Source organism: Aspergillus stella-maris (genome assembly GCF_047715825.1).
Source record: "Aspergillus stella-maris strain CBS 113639 unplaced genomic scaffold BDV14scaffold_64, whole genome shotgun sequence".
NCBI lineage: Eukaryota > Fungi > Ascomycota > Eurotiomycetes > Eurotiales > Aspergillaceae > Aspergillus > Aspergillus stella-maris.
Genome location: NW_027396858.1, coordinates 23,915 through 43,295, shown reverse-complemented (window position 1 = coordinate 43,295; position 19,381 = coordinate 23,915). Strand labels below are relative to the sequence as shown.

Sequence of the window (19,381 nt, the reverse complement as noted above, 5' to 3'; positions counted from 1 at the left end):
AAATTGCCGAGTTATTGCCATGGCTTTTGGCACGAAACAACTAGAGAAATGAGGACCGTGAGACAACAGAGATGCTTCCAAACGTGGAATTCAGTCCCTTGACTATGGACAGCTCAACGGTAGATGCCTAAATAGTAGGCTCAGCCCCCATACTCAAATACTGCGGCATCCCTCATACTTCGGAGACGTAGGTTGGGAATGATTTGACCACGATGACCCCGGAAACTGTCGCCAACAAAGTAGATTGATCAATGTAAATCATTTAGACCTCTCTCACAAGCCTCCTTGCACCCGCCTTACCCCGAGGGTGTACGGGAGATCTCGCATGAGAGTGTCAACGAGGGCTCCTGAGCCAACAAGCAAGCAGAGACAGCCCCACCATCACCTTGGGAAGACTCGGAGGGACAGGCAGTGCGCTGAGTACAAGAACCAGCTGTTTCCATTTCAATTGTCAACCTCTCTGTAGCTCAGACTGCTGTTGTTGTTTTAGTCCTTTTGCCACTCCACGTCTGGTAAGTCCCATCTCTCTTCATCCACCTTTCTAGCTGTCTACATACAATCAACCCCACCATCCCACCACAAGCTTGACCCCTCCTTGTCAAGCAATATACCCAAGTCATACCATCACCGCTGTTCTGTTCTAGCACTGTTGATACATCGGTATGCACACTCCGCAATGTCTTGGTTCCAAGCATTGAGTCTATGTGGTCTCGATCCATCAGTGATTGACCGGATGACTCCATCGCTCACCTGTTGGCCATCAATCTTTTTGGGCCATCGGTGAACAGCCACCCCCCGCCTGCTAAACCGCACTCAACAACTCCGCCCTCTGCTATATTTGTTGACGTTTCCTCTTGCGAATTTTCTCCCTTTTCTCTCTTCTGACTTATACCTCCAGATTATCAAAATGGCCATCACTAAGATCCACGCCCGCTCCGTCTACGACTCCCGTGGTAACCCCACCGTCGAGGTCGACGTTGTCACCGAGACCGGCCTTCACCGTGCCATTGTTCCTTCCGGAGCTTCCACCGGTGCGTCTTCTCAAATACTCACTGGTTTTACATAAAGCAAGCGTTGCTGACTTGAATCGCAGGTCAGCACGAGGCTCACGAGCTCCGTGATGGCGACAAGTCCAAGTGGCTCGGCAAGGGTATGTTACGCAGTCTCAATAATTGACGCAGTCAAACAGATCTCTAACCATACTCCTCAATAGGTGTCCTCACTGCCGTCAAGAACGTCAACGAGACCATTGCCCCCGCTCTCATCAAGGAGGGCATTGACGTGAAGGACCAGTCCAAGATCGACGAGTTCCTCAACAAGCTCGACGGAACCGCCAACAAGAAGAACCTTGGTGCCAACGCCATTCTCGGTGTCAGTCTTGCTGTTGCCAAGGCTGGTGCTGCTGAGAAGGGTGTCCCTCTCTACGCTCACATCTCCGACTTGGCTGGTACCAAGAAGCCCTACGTTCTCCCCGTCCCCTTCCAGAACGTCCTGAACGGTGGTTCCCACGCCGGTGGCCGTCTCGCTTTCCAGGAGTTCATGATTGTCCCCGAGTGAGTCTTGCGATGTAGTCGTCAAACCAGGAATCCAAAGGCTAATTTCAACTAGCTCTGCTCCCTCTTTCTCCGAGGGTCTCCGCCAGGGTGCTGAGGTCTACCACAAGCTCAAGGCTCTTGCCAAGAAGAAGTACGGCCAGTCTGCTGGTAATGTTGGTGACGAGGGTGGTGTCGCTCCCGATATTCAGACTGCTGAGGAGGCTCTTGACCTCATCACCGAGGCCATTGAGCAGGCCGGCTACACCGGCAAGATCAACATTGCCATGGACGTTGCCTCCAGCGAGTTCTACAAGACCGAGGAGAAGAAGTACGACCTCGACTTCAAGAACCCCGACAGCGACCCCTCCAAGTGGCTCACCTACGAGCAGCTTGCCGACCTCTACAAGTCCCTTGCTGCCAAGTACCCCATTGTCTCTATCGAGGACCCCTTCGCTGAGGACGACTGGGAGGCCTGGAGCTACTTCTACAAGACCTCTGACTTCCAGATTGTCGGTGATGACTTGACTGTCACCAACCCTCTCCGCATCAAGAAGGCCATCGAGCTCAAGTCTTGCAATGCCCTCCTCCTGAAGGTCAACCAGATCGGTACCCTCACTGAGTCCATCCAGGCTGCCAAGGACTCCTACGCTGACGGCTGGGGTGTCATGGTCTCCCACCGCTCCGGTGAGACTGAGGACGTCACCATTGCCGACATCTCCGTCGGTCTCCGCTCCGGACAGATCAAGACTGGTGCTCCCGCTCGGTCCGAGCGTCTGGCCAAGCTCAACCAGATCCTCCGTATCGAGGAGGAGCTCGGCTCTAACGCCATCTACGCTGGCAGCAACTTCCGCAAGTCTGTCAACCTGTAAATGCAGATACGAAACCACCAACCTTTCAAAGCTCGAACTGGTAAACTGAGACTTGGTCAACAGCCGTACACTGCGTTGTCTGAAGAAAGGTGACCAGGGAGAGACGTTTATGATGACGAATCTACTAGCCGATTAAATGATATAAAGGCCTAATGAAAAGTTCCGAAATCAACTCAGTAGAGCAGCTGTATATATCCTTCCACTTAGACAATTCAAAGTCGGTCTCTGTATCCGTAGTCGGAGTCGGTCTTGTCTTTTGTTCAATGGCCTGAGACAAGCCCTTGGGCACTGAACACGTGACTCATCACCTGCCCCACCGGAATCATCGACCAGGGATGCGGGCAAAAGAAAGGACTTTTGCCCACTCTCTTCCCTAACGATTGTCACTTCATCCAAGACGTATCTCCCCTCGGAATCGACTCGTCACTAGCCAACGACTTATTCAAATTCTCTAGCCTTCCACATCAATCACCGCCATCATGCCGCCATCCAAGTGGGGTAAGTCAAAAATATTCACATTCTCACGTTTGCCCCGCGGAGTGCTAATATTGAATCTCTATAACAGACGAAGAAGAGGAGGACAGCGTCTCCCCTCCCCCCGTTGCTGCCCGCCGCAGATTCGACGACGAGGAAGAAGATGATGTACGCTCTACCCTTCCCTTCCCTATCTACACTCAAACCCTCTAAACATACTTTTTTCATATGTAGGTGCTCGACTCCTGGGACGCCGCCGAAGACAGCGAAGTCGAGCGCGAGAAAGCCGCCAAGGCCGCCGAAGCAAAAGCCAAAGCCGACGCCGAAGCCGCCGCAAATAAGAAGAGCAAGGCCCAGCGGATAGCAGAGCACAAGGAGACCCGCCGCCGGGAAGCCGAGGAGGACTCCGACGACGACGAATCGGAGGATGAGGCCGATAAGCGCGCGCGCCTGCGCCGCACAGAGAAGGACTCTGACCTCAAGCACGCGGAGGACTTGTTCGGCGACGTTGACCTGAACCGCAACCGTGGCAAGAACAAGAGTGTCGTTGTTAACGATGCCTCTGGTGACCCCACGATGGCTATTGATCTCTCTGCTATGCCGCTCTTCAAACCCACGACGAAGGACCAGTTCGCGAAGGTCACTAGCACCATTGCGCCGCTGCTTAGTCTGCAGGCTAAAAAGCCGCAGTATGCGCTTTGGCTGCCTGAATTCACGAAGGCGCTTGCGAAGGAGATGAACAGTGGTGATATCAAGAAGGTTGCCTCTGCGCTGACGACATTGAGCAACGAGAAGATGAGGGAGGAGAAAGCCGCCGATAAGGGCGGGAAGAAGACCAAGGCCGCAAAGACAAAGGTCTCGCTTGTCGCGCAGAGGGATAACAAGATTGAGACGACGTCTTATGATGATGATGGGATGGATGATGACGATTTCATGTGATTGTTTTTTACTTTTCTTCTCTTTCAAACACCCCTTGCTTCCATCCTTTATGTCATTGCTCTGCATATTTCTGCCCATCTGCTCAGTCTTACCCGCGCCAGTCAAAACTTGAAGTCTAGGTTTCATAGATCGACAATTTTTTTTTTGCTCATCGTCCATCTCTTTCTTGTACAAAGTCCACTTGCACATACCCGGTTCTTTATCATGTCAGCACAAGACGCAGCGTATATGGGAACTGCAATGCTATAGAGTCTTCTGTATTCGGGCTCGCTCCTTCATCATTTCTGTCTCCACTTGTATATCACTTAGTGACCATGTTATGTGTTTAAGCGGAAATCACAAGGATACAATGAGACATCTATATATGCGATGCTAGAAAGCAGGGCCGCTTAGTTTGCGAAAATCTTTATAACCCGGCTCAGAAATATTATGATGCCGAAAGACTTGAACACGAAGATGATAGAATCAACTACTTGGATTCGAATATGCGAAGCCTAAGGCTTCGGTAGTATGGGAAACGACGAGGAGAAAGGGGCAAGTGGGAAGCAGTGGAAGACGATAAGTGGAAAGACGTGAACTAACACATTGTATCTTGCTGGGGTGGGAATAAAAAAGAGAGAATAAAAGAGAGCTAGATAAGTCCACTCCGCCCCTTTCCTCCGCTCTCCGAACGTCAAACTCCGCTGGTTGACCCAGATAATCCCGAACAAGTGGAAGATAAATGCCGGTCCAAACCTGTCACACAGCTAAAACAGACCTTCGCAAAACAACTATCAAGGGGGGTAAGTCGACCGTCCCTGACGGAACGCCGAGCACATAACACGGTTTTTTGATACAGCAAAGAAGTAAATTGACGGGTTACCGTGCTTACGACTCGGGGGCCTTGGCCTCCTCAGGCTTCTCCTCGGGAGCGGCGGCGGCCTCCTCCTCAGGCTTGTCCTCCTTAGGGGCGGAGACGTTCTCGGGCTCGTTACCGTCGGATGAGGTCCAGAGAGTGAGGTTGTCACGCAGCAACTGCATGATGAGAGTGCTGTCACGGTAGCTCTCCTCGGAGAGAGAGTCGAGCTCGGCGATGGCGTCATCGAATGCCTGCTTGGCGAGGTGGCAGGCACGGTCGGGAGAGTTCAGGATCTCGTAGTAGAACACGGAGAAGTTCAGGGCGAGACCGAGGCGGATGGGGTGAGTGGGAGTAAGCTCGGTCTGAGCGACATCGGTAGCGTTCTGTCACATGTGATTAGTGTCTAGTGTCCGAAGCAATGTCTCCAAAAAAAAAAAAAAAAAAAAAAAAAAAAAGTTTACCTTGTAAGCCTCGTGGGCAGCAGTAGCGGCCTCTTTGCGTCTGCTGCCAGAGGCGAACTCAGCAAGGTAGCGGTGGTAGTCACCCTTCCTGTTCTTAGAATCAGTCGCTAGCCCTTCACGTACTATTATGGATAAATGGAACCGTACATCTTGTAGTAGAAAACCTTGGACTCGCCAGTCTCGGCCTTGGGAATGAGGGTCTCGTCCAGGACGTTGAGAACGTCCTGGCAGACCTTCTCCAGCTCGGTCTCGATCTTCTGGCGGTAGTCGTGGATGATGCCAACGTGTTGCTCAGAGCCCTTGGACTCCTCCTTCTGCTCGATGGAGGAGATAATGCGCCACGAGGCACGTCGGGTACCGACAACGTTCTTGTAAGCGACAGACAGAAGGTTACGCTCGTCGACAGTAAGTTCGCCTCCGATCTGAGACCACGTCAGTTATTCGGAACGCGACAGGCAGTGTTATTAGGGATAAAAGTATCGAGGGCTCCGATATCGAAGGATGCATACCTTGGCGACTTCCTATTGAATATATTAGTGGCGATGTCCATTGTATGTGAGAATCATAGTGGGCGCTTAGCAACTCACCTTCATGTACGTGACCATCTCTGTAGCGGGACGCTAATTAGCACTGGGGACACAACTAGCAACGGCTAGAGAGTGATATCTTACCATCGTAACGTTCGGCCTGCTCGCAAAGGCGGGCGAGAAATGTCTTGCTAGAGAAGGAGGACGAATGTTAGTACAAGGCTTATCTGGGGCATCTAGAAGTCTAGACCCTTACTTCTCACGCTGTAACAAGCAGAATATTGTTAGTTAAACGAGCAAATCCATATGAAAAGAAACTGTCCAAGGCATAGCTAAGAGGGTTCAAGGATGCAGGGCAAAGGCACGGGATAACATCATGGTGCTCGTGCTGGACTGATAACACCGGACGGGGGAGGGGTTGGGCCGAGCATAACATACCTCAGAAGTCATGGTGAACGATTAGAGAGGATTTGGGAAGTAAAGAAGGCAGGTGGAGATGTCGAGGAGAGATAGATGAGGCTGAAGAAGCGAAGGAGAGAGCAAGAAGCACAGAAGCAACAGAGATGACGAGAGAGTTTGGCAGATGCGATCGTACAGCGATGGAACAACGGTGAGGTGACGACCGCCAGACAGTCCAGTCCAGCTTTAGCGAGAAAGGCGCTGCCCATTCATTTGTTTGTGTTTGCTCTGTTTGCTCCTGCGCCGCAATGAGGGGCTTGTGCCTGAGGCAAAAAGAATGGCACATGACATGTCTACAATTTATCACATGACAGCATCACATGATATCGCCTTTGATCCTTTGTTTTTGTCTATCCTTGTAGTCTACCCTCCTCAAGCAGCCTGGGCTACTAGAAGAAATAGTGGAACACGACGTCAACAGGCAGAGTGCTGGGTAGCATCACGCTGACGATCTCATTTCAGTTGTCGTCTACGGGGCGTCACTCATACCAGAAGTACAGTGCAGTCTTCTACATCTCAGGGCTACTGAAGACTACGTATGTCCTGCAGGGCTGGAACCTGACGCAGTTCAGCGGCATATCGTGGAATTCGACCCATCGAGAAGTCCACAAGCTCATCATGGTCATCTTTCTAAATGCGCCTACTGGTCTTGACCGTGTTGAGAACCACTTTGATTTGTCTTGGTAGTGGATCTGCTACAAGGCATCAGCATTTCTTGCAGCACCTGCGGACGATCTGGTAATGGTATAACCATTTTGAATACAGTAAGGGATGAGATGGACATATATTCTCAGACGAAATGTGTTCGAGAAAGCTGTTGGCGCGGGTAGGGACAAGCCCAAATAGACGCTCAATATGGCAGGCTGCAATCTGTTCTTGATAGTTGGTTTAAGACGCTGGAGACATCAAAAAGCATGGACCAGGTCTGGGTAACAAACTGTTCAGCCCTGTAGTTTGGTACCGGCAGTTACCCGGCTTAGAAAAGAACACGTTTAGTGCCTGGCGCGTTGCCGTGAAGTTGGAGGAATGATAGTACATATCGCGCTCAGGGATATGTACGCACTGGTGAAAAGGTCGGTGAATCCCATCGGCAGAAATATTTGCAGCAACATGATAATATCTAATAAAATAGAAGCCAGGTCTGCCGTCAATGTGACTGGACTGTAGATACAAGTAGTTTTGCCTCCAGGGTCCATTTTTGTCTTCTAGATCTTTCCCGACTGGGATTCTCCAACCTCCGCCGCCGCCCCGGCGCTCACTAATTCACGGTACCTATCGCTCCGGCCACCTGTCCTGCCTTGAGTTTCAGGTCCGGAATTCTTCCTTCTTCACCCTCCTCTCCGCTCTTTTTCTTCCCTCTGCTCGCCGGTCTTGGTCAACTATTAGGTCTTTATAGTCGGCCATGGAGCAGTCTTTCCTTCTCTCGCCGTCGGAGGTGCTGAAACACTTCGACGTTACTGAGCGCGCTGGTTTGTCTAGCGCCCAAGCCTCAAAGTCACGGCAACAGTATGGCCCAAATGGTGAGTTATATGTTCAGCAGGAAGGAAAAGCGCCCCAATAAACTAATCTGTCTTTCTTATTCGCTAGCTCTCGCGGAAGAACCCCCGACCCCTCTATGGGAACTCATACTCGAACAATTCAAAGACCAGCTCGTCCTGATTCTCCTAGGATCTGCGGCTGTTTCTTTTGTACTGGCTCTTTTCGAAGATAGCGACGATTGGACTGTCTTTGTCGACCCCGCAGTTGTACGTATTCGTCCAGTTTGTGTACTCTTTGAAGTTTGGTTTTAACGTGTATCGCGCCACTAGATTTTGACCATTCTCATTCTCAATGCGATTGTTGGCGTAACCCAGGAAAGCAGCGCCGAGAAGGCGATTGCAGCTCTACAGGAATACTCTGCGAACGAGGCTAAGGTTGTCCGAGATGGTGCGGTTCAGCGCATCAAGGCCGAGGACTTGGTACCTGGAGATATTGTTCATGTTGTAGTTGGAGACCGCGTCCCGGCCGATTGCAGACTTCTTGCCATCCACAGCAACAGCTTCCGCGTTGATCAAGCTATCCTGACTGGTGAAAGTGAGAGTGTCGGCAAGGACACTCGTGCGGTCAATGACAAGCAGGCTGTCAAGCAGGATCAAATCAACATGCTCTTCTCTGGTACCACCGTTGTCAACGGAAATGCCACGGCTATTGTTGCCTTGACTGGTTCATCAACTGCAATTGGTGATATCCACGAGAGTATTACCTCTCAAATCTCGGAGCCAACCCCGTTGAAGCAGAAGCTCAACGACTTTGGTGACATGCTCGCGAAGGTCATCACCGTCATCTGTATTCTCGTCTGGGTCATCAACTTCGAACACTTCAATGATCCCTCCCACGGTGGCTGGGCTAAGGGTGCTATCTACTACCTGAAGATTGCTGTCTCCCTCGGAGTGGCCGCCATTCCGGAAGGTCTGGCCGTCGTCATCACCACCTGTTTGGCTCTTGGTACTCGCAAGATGGCCCAAAAGAATGCCGTGGTTCGCTCATTGCCTTCCGTTGAGACTCTTGGAAGCTGCAGCGTCATTTGCTCTGACAAGACAGGAACCTTGACTACAAACCAAATGAGTGTGGAAAAGATTGTCTATTTGAGCCAGCTTGGAACCAACGTCGACGTCATTGATGTTGAAGGTACAACCTTCGCACCGGAGGGCAACCTCTCTTCCAACGGCAAGGTTGTTACCAACTTGGCTGCCTCGTCTTCCACCGTACGACAAATGACCGAGGTCATGGCTCTTTGCAATGCCGCTGCAATTGCTCACGATGAGAAATCTGGCACATTCTCGTGCATTGGTGAACCCACTGAAGGGGCCCTGCGTGTTCTTGTTGAGAAGATTGGTACCGAGGATGCGACCACCAACGGTAAGCTCTTCAGCTTGCCTGCTTCGCAGAAACTGCACGCTTCGAGCGCCTACTACGAGGACAAACTGCCCCTGCAGGCCACTTATGAGTTCTCGCGCGACCGCAAGAGCATGTCTGTTCTGGTTGGTACCGGAAGTGATCAAAAACTCCTTGTCAAGGGCGCACCCGAATCCATCCTCGACCGTTGTTCCCAGGTTCTTCTTGGATCAAATGGCTCCCGTGTTAACATGACCAAGGCTCACTTTGATCTCTTGTCTGCTGAGGTTGTGGAATACGCCAACCGCGGTCTTCGTGTTATTGCCTTGGCGAGCGTTGATGATGTTGCCTCGAACCCTCTTGTCCGCAAAGCCACAACAACTGAAGAATATTCCCAGCTGGAACAGAAGATGACTCTTATTGGCCTTGTTGCGATGCTTGACCCTCCTCGTGTGGAGGTCGCCAGCTCAATCAAGAAGTGTGCCGAAGCTGGTATCCGCGTGATTGTCATTACTGGAGATAACCCCAACACTGCCGAGTCAATTTGCCGTCAGATTGGCGTCTTTGGCAAGGACGAGGATCTTAAAGGCAAGAGCTTTACTGGGAGGGAGTTCGATAACCTTTCCCACAGCGAGCAGCTCGAAGCCGTCAAGAACGCTTCCCTTTTCTCCCGTACCGAACCGGCTCACAAATCCAAACTTGTCGATTTTCTGCAATCGCTTGGTCACGTTGTCGCCATGACTGGTGACGGTGTCAACGATGCGCCCGCTCTGAAGAAGTCCGATATTGGTGTCGCTATGGGTACTGGTACTGACGTGGCTAAACTCGCTGCTGATATGGTTCTTGCGGATGACAACTTTGCAACCATCACTGTTGCAGTTGAAGAAGGTCGCTCGATCTACAGCAACACTCAGCAATTTATCCGGTACCTTATCTCTTCCAACATTGGAGAAGTCGTTTCTATCTTCTTGACCGCCGCCCTGGGTATGCCCGAAGCTCTTGTTCCCGTTCAGCTTCTTTGGGTCAACCTGGTGACCGATGGTCTACCCGCCACTGCCCTGTCCTTCAACCCCGCTGATCACGACGTGATGCGTCGGCCCCCGAGGAAGCGCGATGAAGCTCTTGTTGGCGGCTGGCTCTTCTTCAGATACATGGTCATTGGTACCTATGTTGGTGCGGCTACGGTCTTTGGCTATGTCTGGTGGTTTCTCTACAACCCTGAAGGCCCTCAGATCTCTTTCTGGCAACTTGTAAGTCCGGCGCTTGGTCTTTCCTCGGACGTATTTCACTAATCGGCTGATAGTGCCATTTCCACAAATGCTCCACCGAGTTTTCGGAGATTGGCTGTGAGATGTTCGGCAACGAGATGTCGCGCTCTGCATCGACCGTTTCTCTTTCGATCCTCGTAGTGATTGAGATGCTGAACGCGATGAACGCCCTCTCGTCTAGCGAATCTCTCCTCACTTTTGGTCTCCGCAACAACATGATGCTCGTTTACGCCATCATTCTCTCAATGTCTCTCCACTTTGCCATCCTATACATTCCCTTCCTGCAAGGGCTGTTCGCGATCCTTCCATTGAACTGGACCGAGTGGAAGGCGGTCTTGGCCATCAGTGCCCCTGTGATGTGAGCGCCCTTACTTCACCCCGTTACTATCAAGTATAACAGACTAACGTTTTTTGGCAGTTTCATCGATGAGCTTCTGAAGGTTGTGGAGCGTCGTTTGTACAACATTACCGTCACCGTCCCTGTCGAGTTGTCGAATGGCGTGGCGAAGCCGAAGAAGGCATAGATTTTGCTTGGTGTGTGACTTCCAGAGTCAGTGGGCGTCTCTGTGATAGATCTAGACATTGGGGCCTCGACATCTGGTCCTTTTTTATTTTTTGGACAAGTTATGCGTGTATGTATCATGGTAGATGAATATATATCCGAGAAGAATGAATTTTGAATCGAAGATTGTTCTAGCAAATAGACCCTGCCATTGCGTTGTTGCTTGTCGCCTGATTGGGATTGCCGACCTCCTAGCGTCCTCATTCTTCGAGAACGTTCATACCATATTTCAAGGACGCCTCTCAATATGGATTTAGCCGACTGCTCAGGCTCAATTGGATGCTTATGATCTGATTGGGCCATATTTGCCGCGAATACGACTGCCTCTCCTCTGGGATTCCTGATACTTTGTGGGAGGAACGGTTCCTTCGGGAGATCTCACGGCGAACCGAGTCTTCAGAAAAAACATTGTTTCCTGCCACTTTCAACCACCTTGAGGGCATCGGTATATCGGATATTCCAACCAGCACAAGAAAGCCCCGAGATCAACCGCTCAGTCAACCGGCAACAAACCCCACAATACTTGGACAGGGTGTGATCGTGTCAGGCCACTGCATGTAACGGCTCGCTCTAGTGGTGGATTTTTGCCGGCGATCTTCCCCAGACTGGATGGAGTCGCTCGCTGAAGGATGTCTGGGGTTAGTGCCACCGATCATCCACTTCCACCAGTGGTGACCAACTGACTACAGCCCAATTCTACCCCATACTGCGAGGGCCGCGTTCCAGACGAAGGGAAATGAGGAGAAGGGGACCCATGCTGCCATGTGCTGCGTCGAATCTATTGGTGACCCAAGAATTGCACCCACATGGAAGCATGCTGGTGGTGATAGCATCCTGAGCTAGTTACTCTTATGATGTTGCACAAGCCCAGCGCAGGGCTACATAAGGGTCCTGGGATCAGCTGCTTTGCTTTCTGACACCGTTCGTCTTTTTCTTGCGGGGAATTGGTACTGCACAATCAGTCGCACTGCTGCTGTCAGGATAACACCCTCTCGATCGCCCGAGGTCACTCGATTACGGTCTCATTGACGAAATGGGGTTCCTCCGCTTCTTGAAGACCCGATCTGGGTTGCGGATCGACAATAGCAAGACTACTTCTGCGGCGACTTTGACCCTGCGACAGAGTCTGTGGCCTTTAATTCTAGTCACCATACTTTTCTTCCTTTGGGTATGCTACGAGAAATTCAAGCCACTTCAATTATATATCTGACTCGGATGACCAGGGATTCGCTTATGGGCTGCTCGATACCCTTAACAAGCACTTTCAGACTACACTCCATATTACACGAACGAGAAGTTCAGGATTACAAGCCGCATACTTCGGGTATTAACCACCAGATGCCTATACATCTTCCCACTCAGAACACTAAGTATTAATCCAGTGCCTATCCTCTTGCTTCCCTAGGCTACGCGAACTGGCTTCTCCGGCACTATGGCTACAAACTTGTCTTTATCTTCGGTCTGGTACTCTATGGCATTGGGGCACTTTGTATGTGGCCAGCCGGTCTCAACCAGTCCTTCGGCGGCTTTTGTGCAGCTACTTTTGTTATCGGTTCCGGCCTTGGTTCTCTTGAGACTGCAGCAAACCCGTACCTAGCAGGTAATCTTCCCACTGTTCGTTTACTAAGCCTATACTAAGAAGTGCAGTCTGCGGTCCACCAAAATACGCCGAAATCCGAATCAACCTCGCCCAAGCCTTCAATGGCATCGGCACTGTCGTTGCACCAGCCCTAGCCTCGTACGTCTTCTTCACCGACACCGACGACAACGTCAATGCTCTCAGACGCGTGCAGTGGGTATATCTTGCGATCGGAATCTTCGTCTTTGCTCTGGCTGTTGTCTTCTTCTTCTCGACCATCCCCGAAGTAACGGACGAGGATATGGCATACCAAGTCTCAACAACGCACGTCGACGAGCAAGATAAGCCCTTCTGGAAGCACTATAAGTTATTCCATGCTACGTTCGCCCAGTTCACTTACACCGGTGCCCAGGGTAAGCACTTCTCATACTGTATCTCCGGCTGCTCTATAGAGATGAAAGGACTAACCTGAGATTCTTCTCAGTCGCCATCGCATCCTACTTTATCAACTATGCAACCGAGACCTGGCCCTCGGTCTCTGCAGCCGACGGCTCAAAATATCTCGCTGGCGCCCAAGCAGCATTCACAGTCGGCCGATTCGCTGGCGCCTTCTTAATGAAATATATCAGGCCTCGCTGGGTATTCCTCGCCTACCTCTCAGGCGTAGTCGCTTTCTGCGCCGCATCAATCACGCAGAAAAAGCAAAACGGAATAGGTACGCTGCCTCGCCCAATTACCCCCTCCTAAATCAAACCAGTTAGATTTACTAACGGGTCCCCCAAAGCAATGCTCTACCTAACCCTCTTCTTCGAATCCGTGTGCTTCCCCACCATCGTCGCGCTCGGAATCCGCGGTCTAGGCCGACACTATAAGCGCGGCTCAGGCTTCATCGTCGGCGGCGTGTCCGGCGGCGCTGCAATCCCGCCGCTTCTAGCGCATGTAGCTGATATGCGCAATGATACGGGCTTTGCGTTTATTGTGCCTACTATGTTTATGGTGCTTGCTTGGACTTATGCTGTTGCTGTTAACTTTGTTCCGAGTTATAGGGAGACGGTTGATAAGGTTGGGGATAGTACGGTTGGTTTGACGGAGGGGAATGAGGGGGTTGTTGGCGGTCATGAGGAGAAGGATATTGAGGCGCTGGGGGAGAAGGGGAGTGTTGTTCATGTTGGGTAGATGGCAATTTGTGGGTGTTTGGGTTGCGCAGGTGGTTATTGTTATGAGTTATGATTTGATTTCAATCAATGTGAGCAAAGAAATATATTTTTGGTCATTCCGCGGAATTCCTCCTAGTATATCCCTATACTTCCACAGGCCCGAATTACCGTTACCGGGTTATGAAGTAATGTGTTACCCTGTTGATATATATACTGTGGAAACAACCGATAATTTATACATTCATATTCTATGATACAATAATACAAGAGATACCTACACCAGAGAGATAGAAACACATCACAAGAAGTAGAGAACAAGCCAAGCCGCAGAGATTCAAAAAGACAACAAGCGCTCAGAAGCAGACTCAACCAGTCAACTCCCTACGCAATTGGTTGTTCAGCAGGTGTGCCCTCCGCCTCGATGCTCGCCTGTGTAGGTGCAGCCTTCGCAGGCTTCTTCGTCTTCGGCTCCTTGCCCTTTTTCGACTTGATGATAGGAGACCCATTCTGTAGTATAAACTCCTCGATAAACGACTTCGTCTCCCGATCAGGCTTCAGATTTCCATTCTTATTCCGTCTAGCCGCCAAATCATCCGCATTCTTCTTCTGCAGCATAGCCATGAGCTCTCCCTTCGGCGTCATCAACGATCTAGACGCAAGATACTCCCTCTTAAGATCCTGCATTCTCTTCTCCTCCACAAACTCAGGATCATGCCGTGTCCGGTACGCAGAGAACTTATTCCTCAGCTCATCCAGCACACTCGGCGGGAAAGGCGGCTCATGCAGCGAGGGCACCCAAGTTGGCGTCTCAACCTCCATACGGAGCGTATCAAAGTCTTCGTCCTTGAATTCGGGCTTGTCTGCGCGCGGCCAGGGGATCTCGATGTTCTCGCCTGCGATGTACCGGGTGTGTTTTGGAGTTTCGACGCCGTGCTCGCGCTCGAAGAAGGGGGCGCCGGAGTGGACGTGCTCGACTAGCACGTCGCGGGTTTCGCCTGTTGCTGGGTCGTCGAGGGCTGCGACGAGGCGGACGTTGTCCATGGGAATGGGAAGGGGGACGGTCTGGAAGGGGCCCTTGCTGCCCTGGGCTCCGGTGAGCCATTCGGGGAAATGGACTTCTGCCTGTATGGAGAGAATATCCATATTAGTACTGCTTCAATAGAACCAGTTGAATCCAGATAGACAAGAAGAGAGAGAAAGAATAACATACCGCATTACAGTTATTCACAATAAGCGTCTCATTCTCCGCATCAACCCGCGAAACAGTCTCAATCCTCCCCTTTTCCCGTCCCTTCATAATACACACCCGATCCCCAGGAGCAAAATTGATAAACTCCCTTCGGAGATGCTGCGGGACAGCCGGCGGCCTCATAGCCCGCGGATGCAACGCACCATACGACCTGCCCTCGAACCCAGCATCGCGCTGGGGAGCAAGCGGCCCCCTCATCCAGTCCTCTCGTCGCTGCAGGCGTTCAGCACGGACATTGTCGATGTGATAGCGGTTGTAGGCGAAGGACTCGCGGATGCTGGCGCGGAGCTCTGCGCGTTTCTCGCTCTTCGTGGCGCGGATGGCTTTGCGTTGTGCTTGGTTGCGGGCTAGCTGGGTGCGGCGCACGAGTTTTTGCATTTTGAAAATTGGCCTTGCCGGGCAATGGCGTGGCTTTGACTGTGGATGGGCTGGCGGTGTTGATAGTCCTGGGGTGGTCTCGGGGAGGGAAAATTGCGGACTTGAGGTCACGTGTGCGGATTTTAGTGGAATTGGCTTTCTAGGAACAGGCCATTGAGCACGTCAAACTACAGAGATGATTTATTCGTTCCTTGCGACCGTTGGCTTCGTTTACTGCTTACTGGCCGATTTGAAGCGAAACATCCTATGCTTGCTGGCACTTCCAGCTCTCGAGGCTGTCACGTGGGCTGGAGCATCGAAGACCAGAAGGAAGTTCCATGCATTCTCTTTAACCAAAATTAAGACAAAGGGATAAGGTAATTAGGCTTTGCCAGGCAATATCTGCTGAAAGGCATAGATAGGAATCTTCTATCAGATCACGAAATTCCAACTTGCTTGATCAACACCCTCCAGAATGGTCTGCGGAAGCAGAGAAGCACCACTTGCGATGCCGGCCTACAGTAAAACTGCAGACCAACGCTTCTGCCGGTGAACAGGCGCCGCTTTGCCAGAGGGTATCGAGCTGCCTCGAGGGGCGCTATGGAGAGAACGGTTCAAGAGAAAATGAGAAAAGCCCACAAGGTTATAACAACGCCTCCCTAGAAAAAGAAGTCTGCAAACGAAGAAGGTCGACCAACTGCACAGCCAGATCATCCCATGATGCTCATGTGCCCGTGATGGAGAATATTAAACCACATTTGCATCAGGCAGGCTCTGGCTCACTCACTCTCGCACAGACAAATCCATCGCCCCTTGTAAGATAAGAAAACATAAACAGCCAAATATCGAGACGCTTATCCGTTCGTATAATCTCCGCATAAAAAGACCTTTGCGAAGGTGGGGGAATAGACTAATTTACAGAATGCTGCACTTCTTCTTGCTCTTGTGGGTCTTAGTCAAGAGGGCAGCGCGGGTGGCAGCCTCAAAGACCTCGCGGACACCCTCGTTGGTTCGGGCAGAGCACTCGAGGTACTTGTAGGCACCGATCTTCTTGCGGACTTCCTCACCCTGCGAACCAGTTAGCTTTGTTTTTTTGGCGTATCGAGCGTTTTCGAAAATCATACCTGCTCGGGGCCGACGGGCTTCTGGGAGGTCTTGTGAAGCTCCTCCTGGGTCTTGGGGTCGTGACGGAGATCCTTCTTACATCCGACGAGGATGATGGGGAGGCCTTGGCAGAAGTGAAGAACTTCAGAGATCCACTATGAATTTGTTAGAAAGATGGTGGCCGATTATTCTTGGAACATGAATCTCACCTTCTCCTGGACGTTGTCAAGAGAATCAGGTGAGTCGACGGCGAAACAGATCAGGATGACATGCGAGTCGGGGTAAGAGAGAGGACGGAGACGGTCGTAATCTTCCTGGCCAGCCGTATCCCAAAGGGCGAGTTCGACGTGCTTGCCATCAACCTCAACATCGGCAACGTAGTTCTCGAAGACGGTGGGGACGTAGACCTATGAATGTTGTTGTTAGATTCACTGAGCATTACGCAGGCCAGGAGCAGAGATCGACGGTGCTCGATTGGAGCGGTGGACGGGCGGAGCTAACCTCAGGGAAAGTGCCCTTGGAGAAGACACTGCAAGGAGACGATAATATCAGTAAATGGTGCTTGGAATACAAAGCACAGAGTTGTATGGGTAGACTTACATCAACAGACAGGTCTTACCGCAGGCACCATCGCCAACGATGACAAGCTTGCGGCGGATCTCGGCCATCTTGAAACGAAGAAAATCAGCTAGCTGGTCGAAACAAATCCACTTTTTGAGATAGCTGAAGCAGTAGAGGTGGCAAACAGCGAGAGCGAGTCGCTGAGGAGGGGATGGTTGATGGAAACGATGTTGATGGTTGAAAAAGGGACAAGTCAGACACTCGAGGGAAAAGGGTTATTATCACATACGATGCAACAGCTGAGCGCAGCGGCGCAGAATCAGGAGATTAAGAGGGCGGAGCAGACGATTCAGCGATCGAAGAGAAAATGCAGCAGAAAAGCAGCTCGGATAGGCAGTGTAAGGGACCCAGGGGAGGGAGGATGACGGAGGAGGAGAGGGTGCTTGATAAATGGAAGAGCGAGAGTGAGGAGGTGGAAAGAGAGGCGGTTAGTGGTTAGTCCAGACTGACTGAGTCTCCCTAAGCAGCAAGGTCGCCCTCTGTCACTGACCACGCTTTATCGGCTCTACACTCAATAAGATTCGGCCTGACCCCTTAAGTCGCTAACTCTTTCAAGGTTACTGAGCAAAAAAAAGAAAGAAAATTATTAGTCTTTAATATTGTCGTCCACTGGGCCTGCCTCTGAAACACTCAAACAACCGCGATACCGTGATACCACGTTACCAAGGTCCAATGAAGGTGGCGCAGCAGCTATGTGGCTGAGGCCCTGGAATTTGTTTGTTTTCCTCTGAATGACGAAAATGATGAAATCTCTTCGGAGGTGTTACCGAGATAATGTGAAATAGCATCACGGGTTCTACTTTGCTGTCTACATGTAATCGTCTTTTGAATCCCCATGATGTTGTTGAGATTAATACAAGCATAGGAGACTAGCTCTCTGGTTCTCCTTTTCTGATCCTGTTGCCTGGTGCCTAGTCCCAGTTGACATTGCGCTTCAAGCCACAGTGGCTGTACAGAGTCATACACGCGCGTATGTAATATTGGTAACGATCACGACACTGCTCCGGGCTCCTGAGGCTGAGGCTTGGTCAGTGATAGAATGCGAGACAGCTGGAGTTTCGAGTATGGGACCGCAATTTCACACTCTCTTCCTCAATCATAGGGCTGTCCCCGGATTCTCTGTCCAGCCTTCGATGTGAAACATGCAACTTCCCAAAAAATACGACAGCGTTGAACAAAACGGTTGAAGCGTTGTGCCTGTGGAAAAGGCTGAGCTGAAACCACCTTGTCACTTGAGCTTAATACCATACCCAGTTCTCTCGGTCCCCAATTCTGATAGGCGCAGCTGCAGGAGCATCACCCGGGTTCAGTCATGCTTTCTTTTCCGACTAAATCAGCCAAAATGCCTTGTGTTTTTAAGTCCGCATTTCTTCTTCACGGTGGCCAGAACAATGTGGGCACCAGGCCAAGTGGCCACAGGACAAGACTGCCTTTTTCGAAGCTGACCGTGCCGGACCTTAAAGCGTCTCATGCTCCAGCCTCCAGCTCCCAAGAAATGGCAGCTTCATGTGCGGTCACCTCTCAGTGGACTCTCCAAAGCCTCCATTCTTGAATCTTGACACTGACAGCCAGTCCGGAGCATCACTTTCCAACTATTAACCCCGCAGATGCAGTGCGCTGTCGGTTTCCCAGCCAATTATCCATGTGGCATTCACCAAGTACCGTGCTGTATGACAAGCATCCCCCAGGGTACAACAAGCCATCCATCCTTCCACTATCTGTCCGACGCGCCTATGACGAGAGGGCCAAGTCTGAGCCTGCAGAAGCTCACTGTTATCCCGGCTTGCCCGGCCAGTTAGCAGGGTCGACCGCCTCGTTGCTTTGACGACGACACGCATTCGTGGTGAAAGGGCCCAGAGCGACCCTGTGAGCTTCAGCTATCAGCTTCAGATAACTGTTGTCTCTGTATCAGTGTATTTTCCTTTAGGTTCCATCCTCAAGCTCATAAAAATAATACGTGGCGGTGCAAGCAGATGCAACTTTGAATTCCCCCTGTCCCAAAAATACACTGAATCCAACGAGCAAAGATAGTAACAAGCTAGACTAGATTCCGCACTATCAACAGAAGTACCCCGGAGCGAACGTCACCTCATCCACAGCTGAACAAACAGCGTTAATTCCATTTCCGACTCGCATGTTCTCCTTTTCTTTTTGAGCACTGACCCCAGTTACCAGTTCTACGGAGCCTTCTTGTGGACTTAGGTGGGAATTCATCTAGCTGAGCCCCAGGCATACCGTCGCCCGACACGTGTACGACAACAAACATTCTTACGCAGTATACTCCACAGTAGGAGTGCACACCAAACGGAGTTGAACTTACACTTTACAGGTTGCCGTGTATGCAGGCTGTGAAGCTGCAAGGCTTCCAACTTCCAAGGGCGCCAGTGCAGCGCCGCCGTCAGATTCAGCCTGAGGCTCTTGACAGAGCCAGAAGTACGGTACTCCTGGAAAGTAGTGGTCATGAGCTCTGCTTATCTGCGTTGACGACACCTTACGTCCATTCGTACT

The 19,381-nt window shown here is 51.1% G+C and overlaps 9 protein-coding genes across 9 annotated transcripts; 4 read left to right on the top strand and 5 right to left on the bottom strand.

Annotated features, from left to right (window-relative positions):
* Positions 1–907: 907 nt before the first annotated feature.
* Positions 908–2,404, top strand: aspf22 (enolase acuN; the record flags this gene model as incomplete). Its single annotated transcript, XM_073774355.1, has 4 exons — positions 908–1,031; positions 1,094–1,150; positions 1,214–1,553; positions 1,609–2,404. 4 exons carry the CDS (start codon positions 908–910, stop codon positions 2,402–2,404), a joined length of 1,317 nt encoding a protein of 438 aa, XP_073624382.1.
* Positions 2,405–2,608: 204 nt separating this feature from the next.
* On the top strand, positions 2,609–4,248 carry BDV14DRAFT_123894 (eukaryotic translation initiation factor 3 subunit J). The gene is made up of 3 exons (XM_073765954.1): positions 2,609–2,902; positions 2,970–3,046; positions 3,113–4,248. Exons 1-3 carry the CDS (start codon positions 2,884–2,886, stop codon positions 3,815–3,817), a joined length of 801 nt encoding a protein of 266 aa, XP_073624381.1. The 5' UTR covers positions 2,609–2,883; the 3' UTR covers positions 3,818–4,248.
* A 436-nt stretch (positions 4,249–4,684) lies between these two features.
* BDV14DRAFT_203751 (14-3-3 adaptor artA-like protein) lies at positions 4,685–6,093 on the bottom strand (the record flags this gene model as incomplete). Its single annotated transcript, XM_073774354.1, has 8 exons — positions 4,685–5,038; positions 5,117–5,204; positions 5,264–5,538; positions 5,626–5,637; positions 5,704–5,723; positions 5,788–5,834; positions 5,900–5,907; positions 6,082–6,093. The coding sequence occupies 8 exons, from the start codon at positions 6,091–6,093 to the stop codon at positions 4,685–4,687; spliced, it is 816 nt and encodes a 271-aa protein (XP_073624380.1).
* A 393-nt stretch (positions 6,094–6,486) lies between these two features.
* Positions 6,487–7,341, bottom strand: BDV14DRAFT_180370 (uncharacterized protein). The gene has a single exon (XM_073769907.1). The coding sequence runs from the start codon at positions 7,296–7,298 to the stop codon at positions 7,095–7,097; it is 204 nt and encodes a 67-aa protein (XP_073624379.1). The 5' UTR covers positions 7,299–7,341; the 3' UTR covers positions 6,487–7,094.
* A 3-nt stretch (positions 7,342–7,344) lies between these two features.
* Positions 7,345–10,984, top strand: BDV14DRAFT_180368 (calcium-transporting ATPase). The gene is made up of 5 exons (XM_073769906.1): positions 7,345–7,622; positions 7,690–7,847; positions 7,911–10,226; positions 10,280–10,602; positions 10,663–10,984. Exons 1-5 carry the CDS (start codon positions 7,505–7,507, stop codon positions 10,766–10,768), a joined length of 3,021 nt encoding a protein of 1,006 aa, XP_073624378.1. The 5' UTR covers positions 7,345–7,504; the 3' UTR covers positions 10,769–10,984.
* A 560-nt stretch (positions 10,985–11,544) lies between these two features.
* On the top strand, positions 11,545–13,636 carry BDV14DRAFT_123754 (putative l-fucose permease). Its single transcript, XM_073765953.1, has 6 exons — positions 11,545–11,974; positions 12,030–12,130; positions 12,189–12,406; positions 12,454–12,798; positions 12,870–13,100; positions 13,170–13,636. Exons 1-6 carry the CDS (start codon positions 11,840–11,842, stop codon positions 13,559–13,561), a joined length of 1,422 nt encoding a protein of 473 aa, XP_073624377.1. The 5' UTR covers positions 11,545–11,839; the 3' UTR covers positions 13,562–13,636.
* A 122-nt stretch (positions 13,637–13,758) lies between these two features.
* Positions 13,759–15,219, bottom strand: BDV14DRAFT_180362 (mitochondrial 54S ribosomal protein uL24m). The gene is made up of 2 exons (XM_073769905.1): positions 14,753–15,219; positions 13,759–14,664 (listed from the first exon to the last, which is right to left on the bottom strand). The coding sequence occupies exons 1-2, from the start codon at positions 15,167–15,169 to the stop codon at positions 13,924–13,926; spliced, it is 1,158 nt and encodes a 385-aa protein (XP_073624376.1). The 5' UTR covers positions 15,170–15,219; the 3' UTR covers positions 13,759–13,923.
* Positions 15,220–15,359: 140 nt separating this feature from the next.
* Positions 15,360–17,501, bottom strand: rho1 (Rho family GTPase RHO1). The gene is made up of 6 exons (XM_073769904.1): positions 17,103–17,501; positions 16,853–16,920; positions 16,754–16,781; positions 16,462–16,659; positions 16,273–16,407; positions 15,360–16,216 (listed from the first exon to the last, which is right to left on the bottom strand). The coding sequence occupies exons 2-6, from the start codon at positions 16,918–16,920 to the stop codon at positions 16,064–16,066; spliced, it is 582 nt and encodes a 193-aa protein (XP_073624375.1). The 5' UTR covers positions 17,103–17,501; the 3' UTR covers positions 15,360–16,063.
* Positions 17,502–18,897: 1,396 nt separating this feature from the next.
* BDV14DRAFT_123621 (uncharacterized protein) lies at positions 18,898–19,369 on the bottom strand. The gene has a single exon (XM_073765951.1). The coding sequence runs from the start codon at positions 19,333–19,335 to the stop codon at positions 19,084–19,086; it is 252 nt and encodes an 83-aa protein (XP_073624374.1). The 5' UTR covers positions 19,336–19,369; the 3' UTR covers positions 18,898–19,083.
* Between the last annotated feature and the right edge of the window lie 12 nt (positions 19,370–19,381).

Coding starts and splice junctions, on each gene's coding strand:
- BDV14DRAFT_123894 (XM_073765954.1), top strand. Junction 3,047..3,112: donor ACGACGAGGAAGAAGATGAT/GTACGCTCTACC, acceptor TTTCATATGTAG/GTGCTCGACTCCTGGGACGC.
- BDV14DRAFT_180370 (XM_073769907.1), bottom strand. CDS start 7,298: ATGGACCCTGGAGGCAAAACTACTTGTATCTACAGTCCAGTCACATTG.
- BDV14DRAFT_180368 (XM_073769906.1), top strand. CDS start 7,505: ATGGAGCAGTCTTTCCTTCTCTCGCCGTCGGAGGTGCTGAAACACTTC. Junction 7,623..7,689: donor GCAACAGTATGGCCCAAATG/GTGAGTTATATG, acceptor CTTATTCGCTAG/CTCTCGCGGAAGAACCCCCG. Junction 10,227..10,279: donor AGATCTCTTTCTGGCAACTT/GTAAGTCCGGCG, acceptor ATCGGCTGATAG/TGCCATTTCCACAAATGCTC.
- BDV14DRAFT_123754 (XM_073765953.1), top strand. CDS start 11,840: ATGGGGTTCCTCCGCTTCTTGAAGACCCGATCTGGGTTGCGGATCGAC. Junction 12,131..12,188: donor TTACAAGCCGCATACTTCGG/GTATTAACCACC, acceptor GTATTAATCCAG/TGCCTATCCTCTTGCTTCCC. Junction 12,407..12,453: donor AGCAAACCCGTACCTAGCAG/GTAATCTTCCCA, acceptor TAAGAAGTGCAG/TCTGCGGTCCACCAAAATAC.
- BDV14DRAFT_180362 (XM_073769905.1), bottom strand. CDS start 15,169: ATGCAAAAACTCGTGCGCCGCACCCAGCTAGCCCGCAACCAAGCACAA. Junction 14,665..14,752: donor TTGTGAATAACTGTAATGCG/GTATGTTATTCT, acceptor CTCTCCATACAG/GCAGAAGTCCATTTCCCCGA.
- rho1 (XM_073769904.1), bottom strand. CDS start 16,920: ATGGCCGAGATCCGCCGCAAGCTTGTCATCGTTGGCGATGGTGCCTGC. Junction 16,408..16,461: donor TTGACAACGTCCAGGAGAAG/GTGAGATTCATG, acceptor ACAAATTCATAG/TGGATCTCTGAAGTTCTTCA. Junction 16,217..16,272: donor AGCCCGTCGGCCCCGAGCAG/GTATGATTTTCG, acceptor ACTGGTTCGCAG/GGTGAGGAAGTCCGCAAGAA.
- BDV14DRAFT_123621 (XM_073765951.1), bottom strand. CDS start 19,335: ATGACCACTACTTTCCAGGAGTACCGTACTTCTGGCTCTGTCAAGAGC.